This window comes from Carettochelys insculpta, chromosome 2 (assembly GCF_033958435.1).
Source record: "Carettochelys insculpta isolate YL-2023 chromosome 2, ASM3395843v1, whole genome shotgun sequence".
NCBI lineage: Eukaryota > Metazoa > Chordata > Testudines > Carettochelyidae > Carettochelys > Carettochelys insculpta.
This window is the reverse complement of record NC_134138.1, coordinates 153,518,467-153,533,188: the sequence shown is the minus strand read 5'-3', so window position 1 is coordinate 153,533,188 and position 14,722 is coordinate 153,518,467. Positions and strand designations below refer to the sequence as shown.

The 14,722-nt window shown below is 40.2% G+C and overlaps 1 protein-coding gene across 1 annotated transcript in view; it reads left to right on the top strand.

Moving 5' to 3' along the window:
- Positions 1–14,722, top strand: part of ADCY2 (adenylate cyclase 2) — a 440,039-nt gene that overhangs the window by 90,829 nt on the left and 334,488 nt on the right. The window contains exon 3 of the mRNA XM_074987859.1: positions 7,510–7,671. Within this exon, the coding sequence (XP_074843960.1) occupies positions 7,510–7,671 (162 nt within the window). The remainder of the gene's footprint in view (positions 1–7,509; positions 7,672–14,722) is intronic.

The window sequence follows — 14,722 nt, the reverse complement described above, 5'->3', positions numbered from 1 at the left end:
GAGCTACCTTTTGCTTCCTATGAAATCAATAGCTGTTGTCAAATATCTCTTTTTAAGGGAATAACTCTTCAGGAATGTCTGCTCCTTTTCCTTCTACAGTAAAAAGAATCTGGATCTGGATAAATACTTTGAGAATTATCCTTTAATGTATCAGTCAACTTAGTGAATGTATTTGCAGATGGCAACAAAGTGTTTCTAGGGGACAAAACATAAAGCTATAATTATTCTCCCAATGAAATGTTGCTGTCACTATATCTACAATAAAATATGGTCCTGTGTAACTACAAATGTTTTATTGGCATATGCCTCGTTGCTACCATCTGTCCAGAGCAATGCTTTCTTCTTGTTCACTGTAACAGTGTACAGTATTTGGGTCTGCATGACTGCCTTAGTGCTCATATGTTTCTCTTTAGAGAAATTGCTCTGGGGAAACTCTGACAGTAACATTTTAAATTGCATGACTTTTACATAATTCCAGACTAGTTAAGATTAACCCTTTACCAATAGTTCAAAAATGGCATACAGCTGGAGAGATCCTGAGTCATTTTTTGGAATGTAATTGACATAGAAAGCACATCTAACATCTCTTTTCCTCAATTGGCTTTTGGTGTCAAAAATCAATATATCCTTCTCCTAAATATTTGTGGAGCAGGTCATCTAAAATTGATCTGAGGAACAGATTCTGAGAATTTTTCCCTCCCAGTGTTCATAAAAATAAACAAAAGAAAAAGAGGAATTAAGGCCTTATGGATAGGAGATGGGAAGAGTGGATCTGGGTTTAGTTCCCGGCTCTTCTGCAGTCTTCTTAGGTATCCTTCAGCAAGTCTCTTAATCTCTGAGCCTGTGTCTTCCTTTCAGTAAAATGATACAGTGCTTCCTTTTCTCATCCTTTTAGTTGCCTATTTTATTCAGACTGTCATTTGAGATCACTATAAATAAATTAAACTATAAATATTAATTTTGCAAGAAACCCTTACAATAACAGCACATGGAAGATTAGAGCAAATGTTTTACAAATGTTAAAACTGAAGTGAGGCTTGAACCAAAATTAATATTGCTCACATCTGTTACTCTTCATGCCTTGAAGAAATGTTAGTAATCTACTGCTGACTGGTAGAGCCTCTACCACTTTTGCTTGAGATTTGTGATTTCTCTTGTGATATGCTTCCCTTCAGAGATTGAACAGCAGTTGAATTGTGCTTGTTATCCAACACTAGGAACACATGGTAAAATTCACCCTAGCATGGGGAACTAGGGCAAAATCCCATGCACCATTTAAACCTCTGTGTATACTTATGCAGAAGAGAGAGGCTGGGTTATGTCAAAAGATCTACTGGATCTACAACTAGTAGGGAGAGACTGCAGTGATTACTATATCCCAGTGATCTTTATGGGAAGTGAGAAAAGATATTAACACCACTGGCAACCATCACTTTGCAGCCCATTACCCTGTCTCTGCAGGTGGGGCTAGATTTCACCTCTCCAAACACTCTTGCTCACAGTGAACATAATAAATCCTTTTTTAATTTTTGTGGAGCTTGTGTACTTATCTCTCTTGCATCTTAATTACTCCTGTCCATGCAATGCACAAAATGTGGGATGACTGAGCCCCCAGATGTTTTGAAATATATCTTGATTGTAAAGCTGTCTGAAGCTTTTCTTAATTTTTTCCAAATCAGTTAGAGCTCATTTTTATAAGAAAAATGAACCGAAACAAAATTCTGAGCTAAAAAGCAGGTGGAATATAAACAAGGGAGGAAGAGGAGAGAAAAGTATGCTAATCTACAGCACCAACAAAAGAAATCACTCTTGGTAGGTTTTAAATTCTGCTGTCCAAATTACAGCTCCCTTGTAAATTTCCAAATAGATGCATTATTTTGTCAGTGAAATGCCACAAACACTTCCAGTCATCACTATCTTCTATTGTGTAGCAGTATCTCTGACCCACTTTTCAAGATCACCAAACAGCCGCTGAATGAAGCCCATTAAGCCTCAAACACTATCTTGACAAAGAAAAAAATCACAAGGAGAAACCATTTGAAAATGGAAATAGTCTGAATGAACCAGTCAGCTGCACAAACATTGTCAAGTCTTCTTTGCCTTGCATTTAATGTATGTAAGTCAATTGTGCTACTGTATATTTCTAGTGCTTTATGTGGTTTGTTTGTAACTTCAAAAAGAAATTCATAGATCTGACTTCTAGAGTGGAAGGGGAAGTCAAATATACTCTAATGATTGTTTGTGGTGGCAGCATTTAAATGTGATATTTATGGTTCTGCTGCTGCTCTTGAGACCCACATGTTGCATCTAAGACTGATTTTATAGGCGGGAATGAGTAAATGAAATGCAAATTTAATAACACAGAAGGGAACTTAGGGGTGGAAGCATGAGGGAAGAACACAATGTTGAGAGCTGTTGTGGTCCGTGAGGTTTCTGTTTAAATAAATCAGTTTTATTTCTACTAGATTACTTCCATCATTGTGCAACTAAACTGAAAGAATAGTGTTATCAGTATGGGCCAAACTGTGACTGTTCTGAGGCAGAGAACATGCAGGTGACCCAAATGCTCTCCTCTATCAGCATTGCTTCTGCAGAGAGATATTCAACAGGAGTCAGGAATTTAGTGTTTGCAAGAGTGGTCAGAGGCACACAGGGCTATATCTTGGTGGCCTTGGAGTGTGACCATCAACTTGCTTCCTATACACAGAAGTAGTTACAGCTGGAAGGCTGTACTAGCTAGGATATCGTGATACACAATTCATTAATTTGACAAAAAATTTTCTCAGTGCTCCTGTAATATTTGCTACTGACCTCTCTGGACATGTTTCTGCCACTGCTACATGTATGATGTAACTTCTTTTTTTCCTTTTCAGTTCAGTTAAGGTCTATAACTTAAGTCCTCTGTGTGTGTGTAATGTGTATGCACACATGTACACATATGAATGTGTATGTATAATTATTTATCTATAAAATGAATTTAAGCAGTCTTGCTGTATGGTCGAAATAGACATCTCTAACATTAAAATCCTTCTCTTTTCAGAAAGATTAGAACATAGCCATCAGTGGAGCTCTTTTTCCCACAACCAGGATCTAGAAAAACCTACATTAGTATTATAGTGAGCACATAGTACACTGACCCACAGCAGGATGTGTTGCTCTTAAATCCTTTTAGATGCTTATCAAGATGCTGTGTGCTGTAGACCAAGAAGCAACCATTGCAGGGACTCCAGATAAGCTTTATTTGCAATTCCATTGACTTAATGGACACTAACCCTGCATACACAAAGTCAGAGTGTTTTGATTAATTATATACCGAATGATTGCTGGGCCACATCCACCCTCAAATAATTATTTATCTTGGAGTATTTTCAGTTTACAAAGATTTGAATAATGTTAGTTCTATCAAATTTCAGTGCAAATGCATTTTTATCAAAATGTCTTTCCTTTATTATATACAGTTGGGTCTCAACATTTGCAAAGGTTCTGTGTTGAGAAAGCTCGTGAATGTTGAATTCCATGAGTATGGCAGCTGCTCCCCGCCTGGGGCGCGCTTGCCAGGGCTGCTGCCCAGAGCCCTGGTGAGATGTAGGCTGCTGGCACTCCCCACCCTGGAGCCCCGGAAAGCAACGGTTGCTGGTGCTCTCTGCCCTGGGGCCCCGGGAAGCAGCAGCTGCTAGTGCTCCTGCCCAGAGCCCTGGGGGAAGCGGCGGCTGCTGGCGCTTCCTGCCCCGGAGCCCTGGGGAAGTGGCCACCTGCAAATCATTGAATTCGTGAACCTGAAGTTCATGAATGTGAGGGCCCTACTGTACTGACTCTAAACCTTAAATATTTAAAAAAATACTTTTGTTAGTTTTAGACAGTCTGGAATTAGTTATTAGAATTTGGGGACATCCCTTCCTATTAGAGAAACCCATCCCACCCCTTCCCACTACAGGACTCAGCTTATGTCCAGGATTCTGGGTTTTAAGAACTGGTCAGCAGTGACCTCCAACTGTGCCATCAGTTCCTTTGAAAAGCCCCATCTCTGCAAAGGTGCTGCATATGCTGCTTCTTTCCTAGATGAATTTGGCAGCAGGAATTAGATGTAGGAAATAGCAATAAAGCTCCGTTCTGATCCTGGCTAGGCAGACTATTGTCACCATTGGAAAGAAGCACTGAGAAGTGTAATTCCTAGCAGGGCAATATCTGACTTGGTCTGACTTGGATAAATACAAAGTTCTCTGTTTCGGAAGGAGCAATCAATTGCATGCATATGAAATAGGAAATGATTGCCTAGCAAGGAGTGCTGTGGAAAGGGATCAGGGAGTTTATGTTGGATCACCAACTAAATGTCAACAGTGTAACACTGTTGCACAAAAAAAACACCCAAAAACGGTGGGGATGAGGAAGCAAGCATTCTGAGATATGTTAGGAGACATGTTGCAAGATATAACAGATAGTTTTTCTGTTCTATTCCATGCTCATTAGGCCTCAGTTAGAGTATTATGTCCCAGTCTGGGTGCTATATTTTGGGAAAAATGTAGACAAATTGGAGAAAGTGCAGAAGAGAAACAAATATGATCAACAGTCTAGAAGATACTACCTGTGAGGGGAGGAAAAAAGAAGAAGAAATTGGATTTGTTTAAGAGGAATACTGAGGGGAACATAAGTTTACAAATACGGAAGAGGTTAAAAGTAGCAGGTTAACAATTGTTCTTGTTAACCCTTTGAGGATAGGTGAAGAAGCAATCAGTTTAAATTGCAGCAAGGGAGACTCCCAAATGCACACAGAAGTTCAGGATTCCCAGAATAAGACCTTAAATATTTTACAAACTTCAAGATTATCATTTTACAAACCTATCAGACTATCATTACTCATAGAGGAGGGCACTGTAGAACGGCTTAGAACATAACATATTCCAGTAACAGAGGTGCTTACTTGGAAAAGAGGGACTTAATTTAGCCTAAGGGAACAGAGTTTTTGTTTGTCCGTCCTGCCCTGAATTCATTGGTGGTGCAAGTAGCAAAAGAGGAGCAACACCCAAGATCTACTCCTGCATATGAGCTGGCCAAAAATTTGACCTTCTGGGAAGAAAAGTGTTGATGTCTGTCAGCCTCAAATTCAGAATCTCTAACTACCGTGCAGAACTTTCAAAGTACACTTCCTTGCATTAATTGAACTTCTAGAAAGGATAATTCTCTAAGGAGCTGTGGCAGATCACAGTCTGCAGCTGGCAGGTGCCTGAGGGAGAGGAAACATTTTGGGCATTGGAGGAATCCCTTTTTGCTCCCCCTGTACGTTCCCAGAGAGTGCAGTCCTGCAGGTTGCATAGGCAGCTGGGACTCATCAAAGGTCAGCCATCATCAGGCCTTAATTAAAGCACCTGGGACCAATAAAGGCCTTCAGGCTTTTCTATAAAAGGCTTTCCCCAGGCAGCACGAAGGGAGAGGTGTGGTGCCCAGAGAGAATGAGGCTGGAGGTGTGAAGACCAGCACAGTACTGGGGGGAGGGGATGAAAGACCCCAGAAGTAGTGTTGGAGTGAAAAGACACAGGGAATTAGAGTTGTTGTGGGGCAGGGGCAAAAATCTCCACTGGCTCCCTCTCTGCCTAGGGTCCCTGGGCCAGACTCCAGGGTAGTGGCTGGGACTGGACTCTCCCTCCATCCTTCCTGGTAGGGTTGACCAACTGGGGTAGGGCCATAACAGCTCAAGGCAGGAGGAGAAGGGAACCTCCTCCACCCCAAATTCAGACTGGCCTGTGGTGAACATGGCTCAGTAGAGGGAAACCCTTGCCTTTGGGGAGTCCCAGGGCAATGAGGGGGGGGGTCTCTCTGAGGCTGGCAAGGAGCTGCCTGGAAGTGCAGGACCCTTTAGGGATGGTCAAGGGGTCTCTTACAGAGGGTGGGACGTAATGTCAGGGCATTGTCAGTGAAGGCGAGTTGGTGGCTAGATCACCATTGTAGGCTTCTGTTGATGCTGCCCGTATCACATCAAGGTCAAAGACAACCACAGTATTCAGCAGTCAGTCTGTGAAACTAGGGTAATATGCACACCTGCTGACTGCATGTGGGTGGGATTCAAAGGGGTCAGCTGTTCACGGGCCTGGCCTTTCCAAGGGGCCCAGAGCTCTGGCTGCCACTGCTGCTACTTTGGCAGCAGCAGCGACCAGAGATGCAGGCTGCTTTGAAGTGCTGCTGCATTCCAGGTGGCACTGGGGCCTGAGTGCCCTAGACCTTGCCCTATCCACCCCTCACCTTCTGGGCATGGAGCTGAGCCCTGCTCCCATCATCAGTGTACCTCTCACGTGTGCACAGTTAAGTAGCAGATAGCCTCAGCAGGCATTTCTTTACCAACTATGAGTAGAAGCTGCACAATCCCATGGTGAACAAGGTACTCACTTACTGGGGATTCTCTTCACATCTCAGGAAATGCAAAAATTACTTCTCCAGAGGGGCTGTGGGTTAGGACTCTAGGACCTGGTACCTTTTTTACACTCATGGAGAAGTCTTTTACGCTACTCGTATCTCAAGTTCGCTGAAAGATCCAACAGAATGGCGTCCTAGGTGCAGAGGGTGCTGCAATACCCTCAGGCTCTACTGTGAAAAGTTTGCTAGTGCTGTCAGAATGCAGATAGTATTATTTTGTGATCCTTGAGAATCTAGAAGCTGTGCTGTACCTGAGTGGTCTCAGCAGGAATTGTGTTTTTTTCTTCATATTGCTTTTGAACACACATGGGTTAGTTACATGAACTGGCTTTCAGCAACCTCACTTTAAAAAGCGTTCCAGTGCCATTGCATGGAGTGATAATCCTTCTGTTCCCTCCTTGATGGCCCTGGCCATTTTGATTTCTTGACCTGCTTCACATGTCAGCCTGTCAGTCTAGCAGTGTGCAATTCATAGGTGACCGATGACTGTGGGGTGGGCTGAAGGAGTGCAGAGAGTGAAACAGGGAGGGAGTACAAGGGGACAATCTACTTATCAGTTAAAGGTTTGTTAGGTCATGGGGGCCCTCCATCCCCTGTGCTTCAGTTTCTTTCCTTAATTTATGTTAGACAAGGAACTGGAAAGGTGATTGGTCTGTGCTACACTGTATACCTTTGGCTCAGTGCACAGGGAGGAGATGCAGACCAACTAACTCTATATAGATAGGAATCTCACAAAACTGTAGTTGCTGTAAGGTCAATAGCTTTTGTTTCCGAGAAAATCTCCCTTCAGATGTGAGCACGATACTATGAAACTCTAATTTTGTTTTTATAATGACAAATGCGAATGAATTTGTGAAACATCTGGGAAACTATGCAACTTTGAAATTGTGATGTTTAAACTGTAATTTATTACTCTTGTTCATGGCATCTGTATGAAAAATTTAAATTTCCTCGCTATCTTGACATAGGTTGAAATAAAGAAAATTTGCTTGTAGTTTCAGTTTACTGTTGAGTGGTAACTTTTATTTATTCCAAAGTGAATTTGACAGGTTTCTTTTTTTTGTTTGTTTGTTTTGTTTTGTTTTTTTCTGCTCTTCTGCACAGGTGTCATTTTTCTTGTTCATTATATTTGTGGTATATACCATGCTGCCCTTCAACATGAGAGATGCTATAATTGCCAGCATCTTGACTTCATCATCCCACACCATTGTGCTGAGCGTCTGTCTATCAGCTACAGCCATCGTAAAGGAACACTTGGTTTGGCAGGTAGGTGATTAGTAGCATTAAATAATTGATTATGCACTGAATTGCCAGGTAACGTGACAGCAGATGCTGTGGTTCATGCTCAGGAGCATGAATTTATTTCTTTGCATTTTTGTATTGCCAGCCAACCTAAATCATAGGTGCATATTTTCTTATGTTAAGGTTCAGCGTCAGTAATGCTAGTGGATAGGTGAACGCACACTCCACCGGTAGAATCAGCAGCTTCTCTGTATTTATCAATAGAGAAGCTAAAGTTAGCATAACCTTTGTATGTGGAATATTGGTTTTCCTGATTGTGGAATTGCAATATCATTTGTACAAGTAAAGACTATTTCTGATATTTAACTCGGTTCTGTTATTTTGTATGAAGACATTGTGTACAATTGAATTTGTAGATTTCTTTAAAATTTCCAATTATCAGAATTTTAAATCGTTTGTCGCAATATGAATCTCAGCCTTGATTTTAAAACACATTTTGAGAAGAAAATTCATATTTCATGTGGAAGACCCTTTTCATGTTATCAGTGTTTGTATAACTTTACTATTGATTTTCTTGTTTTGGAATTGGTTATTTTTCTTTTGCAGTGACATAGCATTCTTTAAAAATAATTTGCTTAATTTTTTGGAAATGTTTATGTGAAACAGGCAAGAAAATTAACATCACCACCACCAAACAATGCGTTATAAAGGAATGAAGAATGAAACAACTCGTGTTGGAACTTTGATTAGAAAAAATTAGAGGGTCTAATTCTAAGTATATCTTGTGCATAACATGTTCCAAATCACAAGTGAATGTCAATAAAGTCGATTATATATCTTGAAACATATACTTGGAGGGAAGTAGATTTTCAGGTTTAGTTCCGGTTCAGAATTCAGGGTTGTGTTACCAAGGGCATCAGAAGAACAAATTCTGAGGTTTATATCTTTGTAGGAGATTCAGGTGGGTGAGGAATATGATCTCATTTTCTTCCTGCCCATTGGGGGTGATTTTTGATCCGAAGTTTGGGGGAACACAAAGAAGATGCAGTTGTCTGGGAACTTTTTTCAAGGACAGTGTCACTTTAGGCCACAATGTTGTATGAAACATTCAACTACATTTTTTAAAATGATTGATAGAGTTGTAGTGGCTACCACTTAGGTGCGTGTGACTGTATCTGAGAAACAGAAGGAAAATGGATTCTGCTTACAGCATTCATGTGTGATTGTAATGGCAGCGACAAGATTTACTCTGAGATTTTTGTCTGCATGCTTTTCTAGCTCTTGCAAATTTAGACAAACAAATGGCTACATCCCTGAGGGGGCCACTTTGCAAATGGTGGGTGCCTACTGCTGGCTGGCAAAGTGCTAGTTATGTTTTCCTTCACTTTTTGCTCTTTATGGATGAGGAGATGGCACAGTCTCACACTCCATTCTGGTAACAGTTGTTGCGGTCACTTTCCTCAAATGACTTGTGTGTTACTTGTTAGGGAGACAAATGTTTCTACAGTCTTTAAAGGAAATTGCTTGTTCTACAAAAAAAATGTTTTTTCATGAAATATAAAGGTATCTTCTTCTTTGGTATGGAGAGTGGAAGAGTTTTTGCAGCCAGTGAATTTGTAGAGAAGTCAAATTTTCAGGGTAGTATTCCACTTCTGTTTTTTGGTAGTTTGCAGAACCGTGTGCCTTTACTGTAGTGCATTGTAATCACCAGGTTGTTTAGGTTTCTAATCTTTGTAACTGGGTACATAATTCTAGGCCAGTGTTTGCTAAGGAGGAATAAAGACAAAGTTCAACGCTGCATATCCATAGGTGAAGAAAAACTGGATCTGATACTCAGTTAAATAGGAGAAAAAATAAAGTGGATACCAGTGATATACCTCAAGCTGGATTTCATAACTTAATTTTGCTCTGATTGTAATTCATCAGTGCACTTCATTACATGAAAATACTGAAGCACAGTGAAGTAAATTTATGATTGCATATGTTGGAAGAAATCCTGCCTCCCTCTGTATGACAATAGGTATATTTTATGATTTGCTGCTGTTAATATGTAATGTTCAATCCATGCAACATACCGTTCAGGCTGCGGCGGATTCGTTGGAAATCAGTTTAATCCTTATGAACAGATCTTTAGATGTTTCATTGTATTGCACAGGTCTATAATAGCTCAGAGTTAGAATAACTCTTGTCAATTACATAACAAGACCATGCTATGAAGACTTTCCTTAAACAAAGAGTGATTGTCTAGTGAGGGAAACGTAAGGGTTTGGAATTAAGTTGTTTCACAAAGATTAGTAGTTAAAATCTGGAGAAAGGCAAGCTACTAGCAAACTGAATTTCTAGACCAGCAGAGTCCAATAGAAATTCAAGGATCACCAAACTTGTGGTTTTCGTCCTTTGATATTTCCCACAGCCCTCCCCCTCCCTCCGACTCTAATTGAATGCCCTCCCCTCCTCAAGAGCCAGGCTCCCCTAGTCTACCCCCTCTAAATAAATGTCCTCCTCCTCCCCTCAGAGACAGGCACCCTTAGCCCCTCCCTCTCCCCACAGACAGGCACCCCCCTATGCAAACTGAATGCCTGTGACTCACCAGAACCAGGGCTTAGAACCACGTGAGCCATGCCATGGCCAGGGCCACAGGAGCTGCTGCCATGTGCTTGTCCCACCAAGTGGTGGGGCGCATGCAAAGAGTGGGCAGAGGGCAACCCATGTGTGCAGCTCTGAGGAGCTGCATTTAAATGCTCCAAGAGCTGCATGTGGCTTCAGAACTGTATTTGCCACACTGCGGTGTCCTGTTCGCCACGTGTGTTGAGTGGAGAATGTATTGGACACCACGGTTCTAGACTTTGATCTCTTTTAGGGCTGAATTGGACATACTGTAGTCATAGAGGTAAATTTGGCTGATTTAAAATAAACAAGTCACTTAACTTTGGTAACAATGGATCACAATGTAGATTGACTCCATAAAGAAGACAGCAGGTTTTATTTCCAGCCTTTAATTATGTTTGCTTCTGAGGTCCCTTCCAGCCCTATGATTCTATGATACTTTATCTGATAGCAAAGCAATACATGTTTTTTTTGTAGAAAACTCTAGCTGCAAATACATAATAATATGCTCTAATTTATGTAATTGCATATTGTTGCTATTTGTATTATTTACTTACCTTACACAATAATTAGAAATGGGATGGTAGCAGCATAGCCAATTTTCCTGCAGGTAAATTTCAAATGCCTGGATTGCCATTTTCTATTAAATTATTTCTCAGAGAAGAATTCAGTTGAAGAAATGACATTTATGTGGTTTAGTGTGTAATTTCCCAGGGTATTTTTTTCAGGTGCATTATTGTCTTGTAACAGTATTCAAAATTGCATTGTGTAGTATTTTGCAAGTTATTCTGTTTCTGCACTCATCAACAGAAAGGGATCAAAGTTCAAAAATCATTTTTGGTCTACGTTGTATATTAGTGTCTTTGAGTAATCTTCAGAATAGACTACCTAACGGGCTGAAAATAAAACTTAGAATATTCCAGGTTTAACATTAAGCCCGTGTCTACACTAGCTCCCCCATTTCAAAATGGGGATGCTAATGAGGCGCATCAGGATATGCTAATGAATATGCAGTGCCTCATTAGCATAATGGTGGCTGGTGATAGGATCAAGGGGATTTCGATGTCTGCAGGGTCCTTTCAAAAAGGGCCCTGTGTAGATGAGCCACACCCGATTTAAAAATAGCACTTTTGAAGTGCTGCGGCCACCATTATGCTAATGAGGCACTGCATATTGTTTGCAGAGCCTCATTAACATATCCCAATGTCTCATTAGAATCCCCCTGTCAAAAAGGAGGTGCTAGTGTAGATGTAGCTTAAGTGCTGATCACTAACAATATAATCTGTAATGAACATGTTTTTCACTCCTTCGGTCCTGTCTCCCTCTTTTTTTTTATATAATTAGGTAAAGTAGAAAAAACACAAACTGTAGGGAAAGAAAATGACATCAGATACATTTTAGTTAGCTACTATTAGATGTCTCTTCTTGTTCCTTTTCGGGGGGAGTGGGGTTTTGTTTGTTTCTGAACCTACAGAAACACCCTGAGCCCCTAAAATAAATGTTAGTTAACATTTTTACTGAAAAAGGTAACCTTAGTATGGGTGAAAATTTAAAGTCAAGACAGATCTAATCTGATCTCTTGTATAATGCAGGCCATAGCACTTGTGTGAATTAATTTGTTTGAAATAGAATATATCTTTCAAGGGGAAAAAATCAGCCTTGATTGTAATAATTACCAGAGAGAGAATCACCACAACCACTGATAAATTACTCCATTCCTTAGCTAACCTCACTGTTAAAAAATCTTGGTCTTATTTCTGGTCTAATTTTTGACAAGCATCTGCCATTGGATCTTGTTATACTTTGGTCAGATTTAAAAACCCAGTATTAAATATTTGTTCATTATTAAGCAACTTACAGTCTGTAAATAAGTCATCCGTTACCCTTCTCTTTGATAAGATTAATAAATTGAGCTTTGTAAATTCTTCATTATAATTATCTTCTGTTTGTTCTTGGGATTCTCCTATGAATGCTCTTCAGTTCATCAGCATCCTTCTTGAATTGTAGACATGAGCATTAAACATGGTATTCCAGTAGCAGTCATACAAGTAACAAATACAGAAATAAAATAATCTCTCTATCCTTCCTATTATATATATAGCTACTTGTACATCCAAGGATGGCTTCTGCTCTTTTGGCCAATTTCACGCTGGGATCTCTCATTCAGTTAATTACTCACCATGACTCAAGTGTTTTTTTCCAGCATTACTGCTTCCCAGGGTAGAGCCCTCAAACTGTAAGTATGACCTCTGAGTAAGGTGTTTTCCTAGCTCTTTATTTTAGGTGTATTTAAGATGCACAATGGCTTACTAAGCAATCCTGATTGTTCTTCATGCATGATTTGTCCTCTTCAGTATTAATCACGCCCCTAATTTTTGTCTTACCTACAAACTTTCATTGATTCTTATGTTTTCTTCAGGGTTATTAATAAAAAAGGTTAAAGAGTGTTGTACCAAGAACAGATCCTTGCAGGACCCCACTAGAAACTCAGCTGTCCATAGGTATCCCGCCACATGTCCTGCTGACTTGTAGGTGTAGCCCCTGGTTTCTCTCAGTGGGTTCTTAATAAAGTTGATTGTCCTTGATAGACCATCAAGCAGGTTGGAAAGAGCTGATGCCATTCTGCCTGGGGGCGTGACCCCAATCCATGGCACAAGTTTGAGATAACAATATACCATACATCAGTATAAATCAGGACACATAGATGATACGTACAAACAAGTTTATCACATTTAGCAAATCATACCTTTAACGCTGATGTCTTACATGGCATATCTTGTATAACATTCATTGCTATTTCATAATACTGGTATTGATGATATTATAAATGGTCCCCTATATTTAATACAGCATCCCGTCTGGATCAGGAAACTGTTACCTGACCAACTTTTCCTCATTATGGATTTTTAGCACAATGTTGTCAGCACAGATCAACCTTCTGTTGATACTTGTTTTACTTGTGAAGACCATTACAATTACCAATAATAAAGAACTAAGCATTGGAGCCAAATTTTCACCCCAGTACCCTCTACTACACTGAATGGAATCCACCAGTTTGTCATAGAACTATCATACAAAATCTGTCATCAATTGGAGAAGATCCCTCAGTACCTCACAGAATCATAGGAGAGGCACAGTGTTACCTGTAGGCTGAGCTCTTGGGCAGGAGAGATTCAGGTGCAGCCCAGCTCATTAGCAGAGCACCCACAGCAGGCAACCTGTGTTTCTATTGGTGGTGTACATCCGCACATGGCTTGATGCACATAATACAATTTTTGCCCATGGATGGAAAAAATAAGAGTGAACAGTGGGCATAAGTAGTCACGTAGGTACTTTTATCTAATGTTGTTTCTAAAGCAAATAAAGCCTAGCCATGCTCAGTCTTTCCCTCCAGTTTTTTTCCTCCCTACTCTGTAGCAATGCCAGTACCATCTGACATGCCCTTTCCTCTTCTAAATTGCTCTCCTTTCCTAAATTGGGCTCCACCATTTGATGAATGGAATTATCTGCGATACTCTATTTCTGCAGAAGGATAATTTTTTGGTACTTTGAAGAGTCATGTATGTCATCAGTTTTGTTTGCCTATTGTTACTAGTGTAGGTTTTGTACATTCTTTTTCAATCGTCTTCCCGTTCCAAACTGTACCCCGGACTCATGCTGGATACTAGCCTAGTTCAAGGCTTTGATCTGCTATTACTTTCTCTTGCATCTTTTTTTTAATTGTCATTTTCAGCGATTGTTACATACTATGCCCCCTGTCTCAAGCTGTTGTCCTCCTGCATCTGTTACAAATCGCATATTCACTTCCTTCTTTTTGTTTTTTGTCTGGGCAATTGCATATGATTTTTTTTTTTGGAAAAAGTTGAGGGCTGTTGGTTCAACTCAGTGTACAGCTTACTTGACATTAGAGTTCTTGCTTTTCTGATTGATTGCTTTGTTGTTTGTTTTGGAAATACTATCATAAACATGTCCACCCACTTCTTTTTCTGAAGGTTTATTTTCTATCACCTTGCTGGCTTCTCTCATATTCTTTGTTTTACCATCATTCTTCATGAGACTGGGGGAAAGCCAATGGATGCAGAGGAGCACATGGATCAGACACAAACATCCTTTAGGGGAAGGTCCATTAATAGGGAGTCTATGTTCTAGTAAGGAGGAGAGGATTGAAGATGATAAGATATAGGTAAGATCAGATGAGGAAATTAAATGAAAATGAAAGAGTCTAACACATCAGGAAATGGTAGACAGATAAATAGTGACAAATTTATGAAGTCTTATACACAAATGCTAGAAGTCTAAATAATAAGATGTGTACTAGAGTGCCTCATATTAAAGATGGACATTGATTTCACGGGCATCACAGAAACTTGGTGGAATGGAGACAAATCAGTAGGACATAGTCATATCAGGGCACAAAATATATTGGAAGGACAGAACAGGCCATGCTGTTGGGAGACTGACACTATAC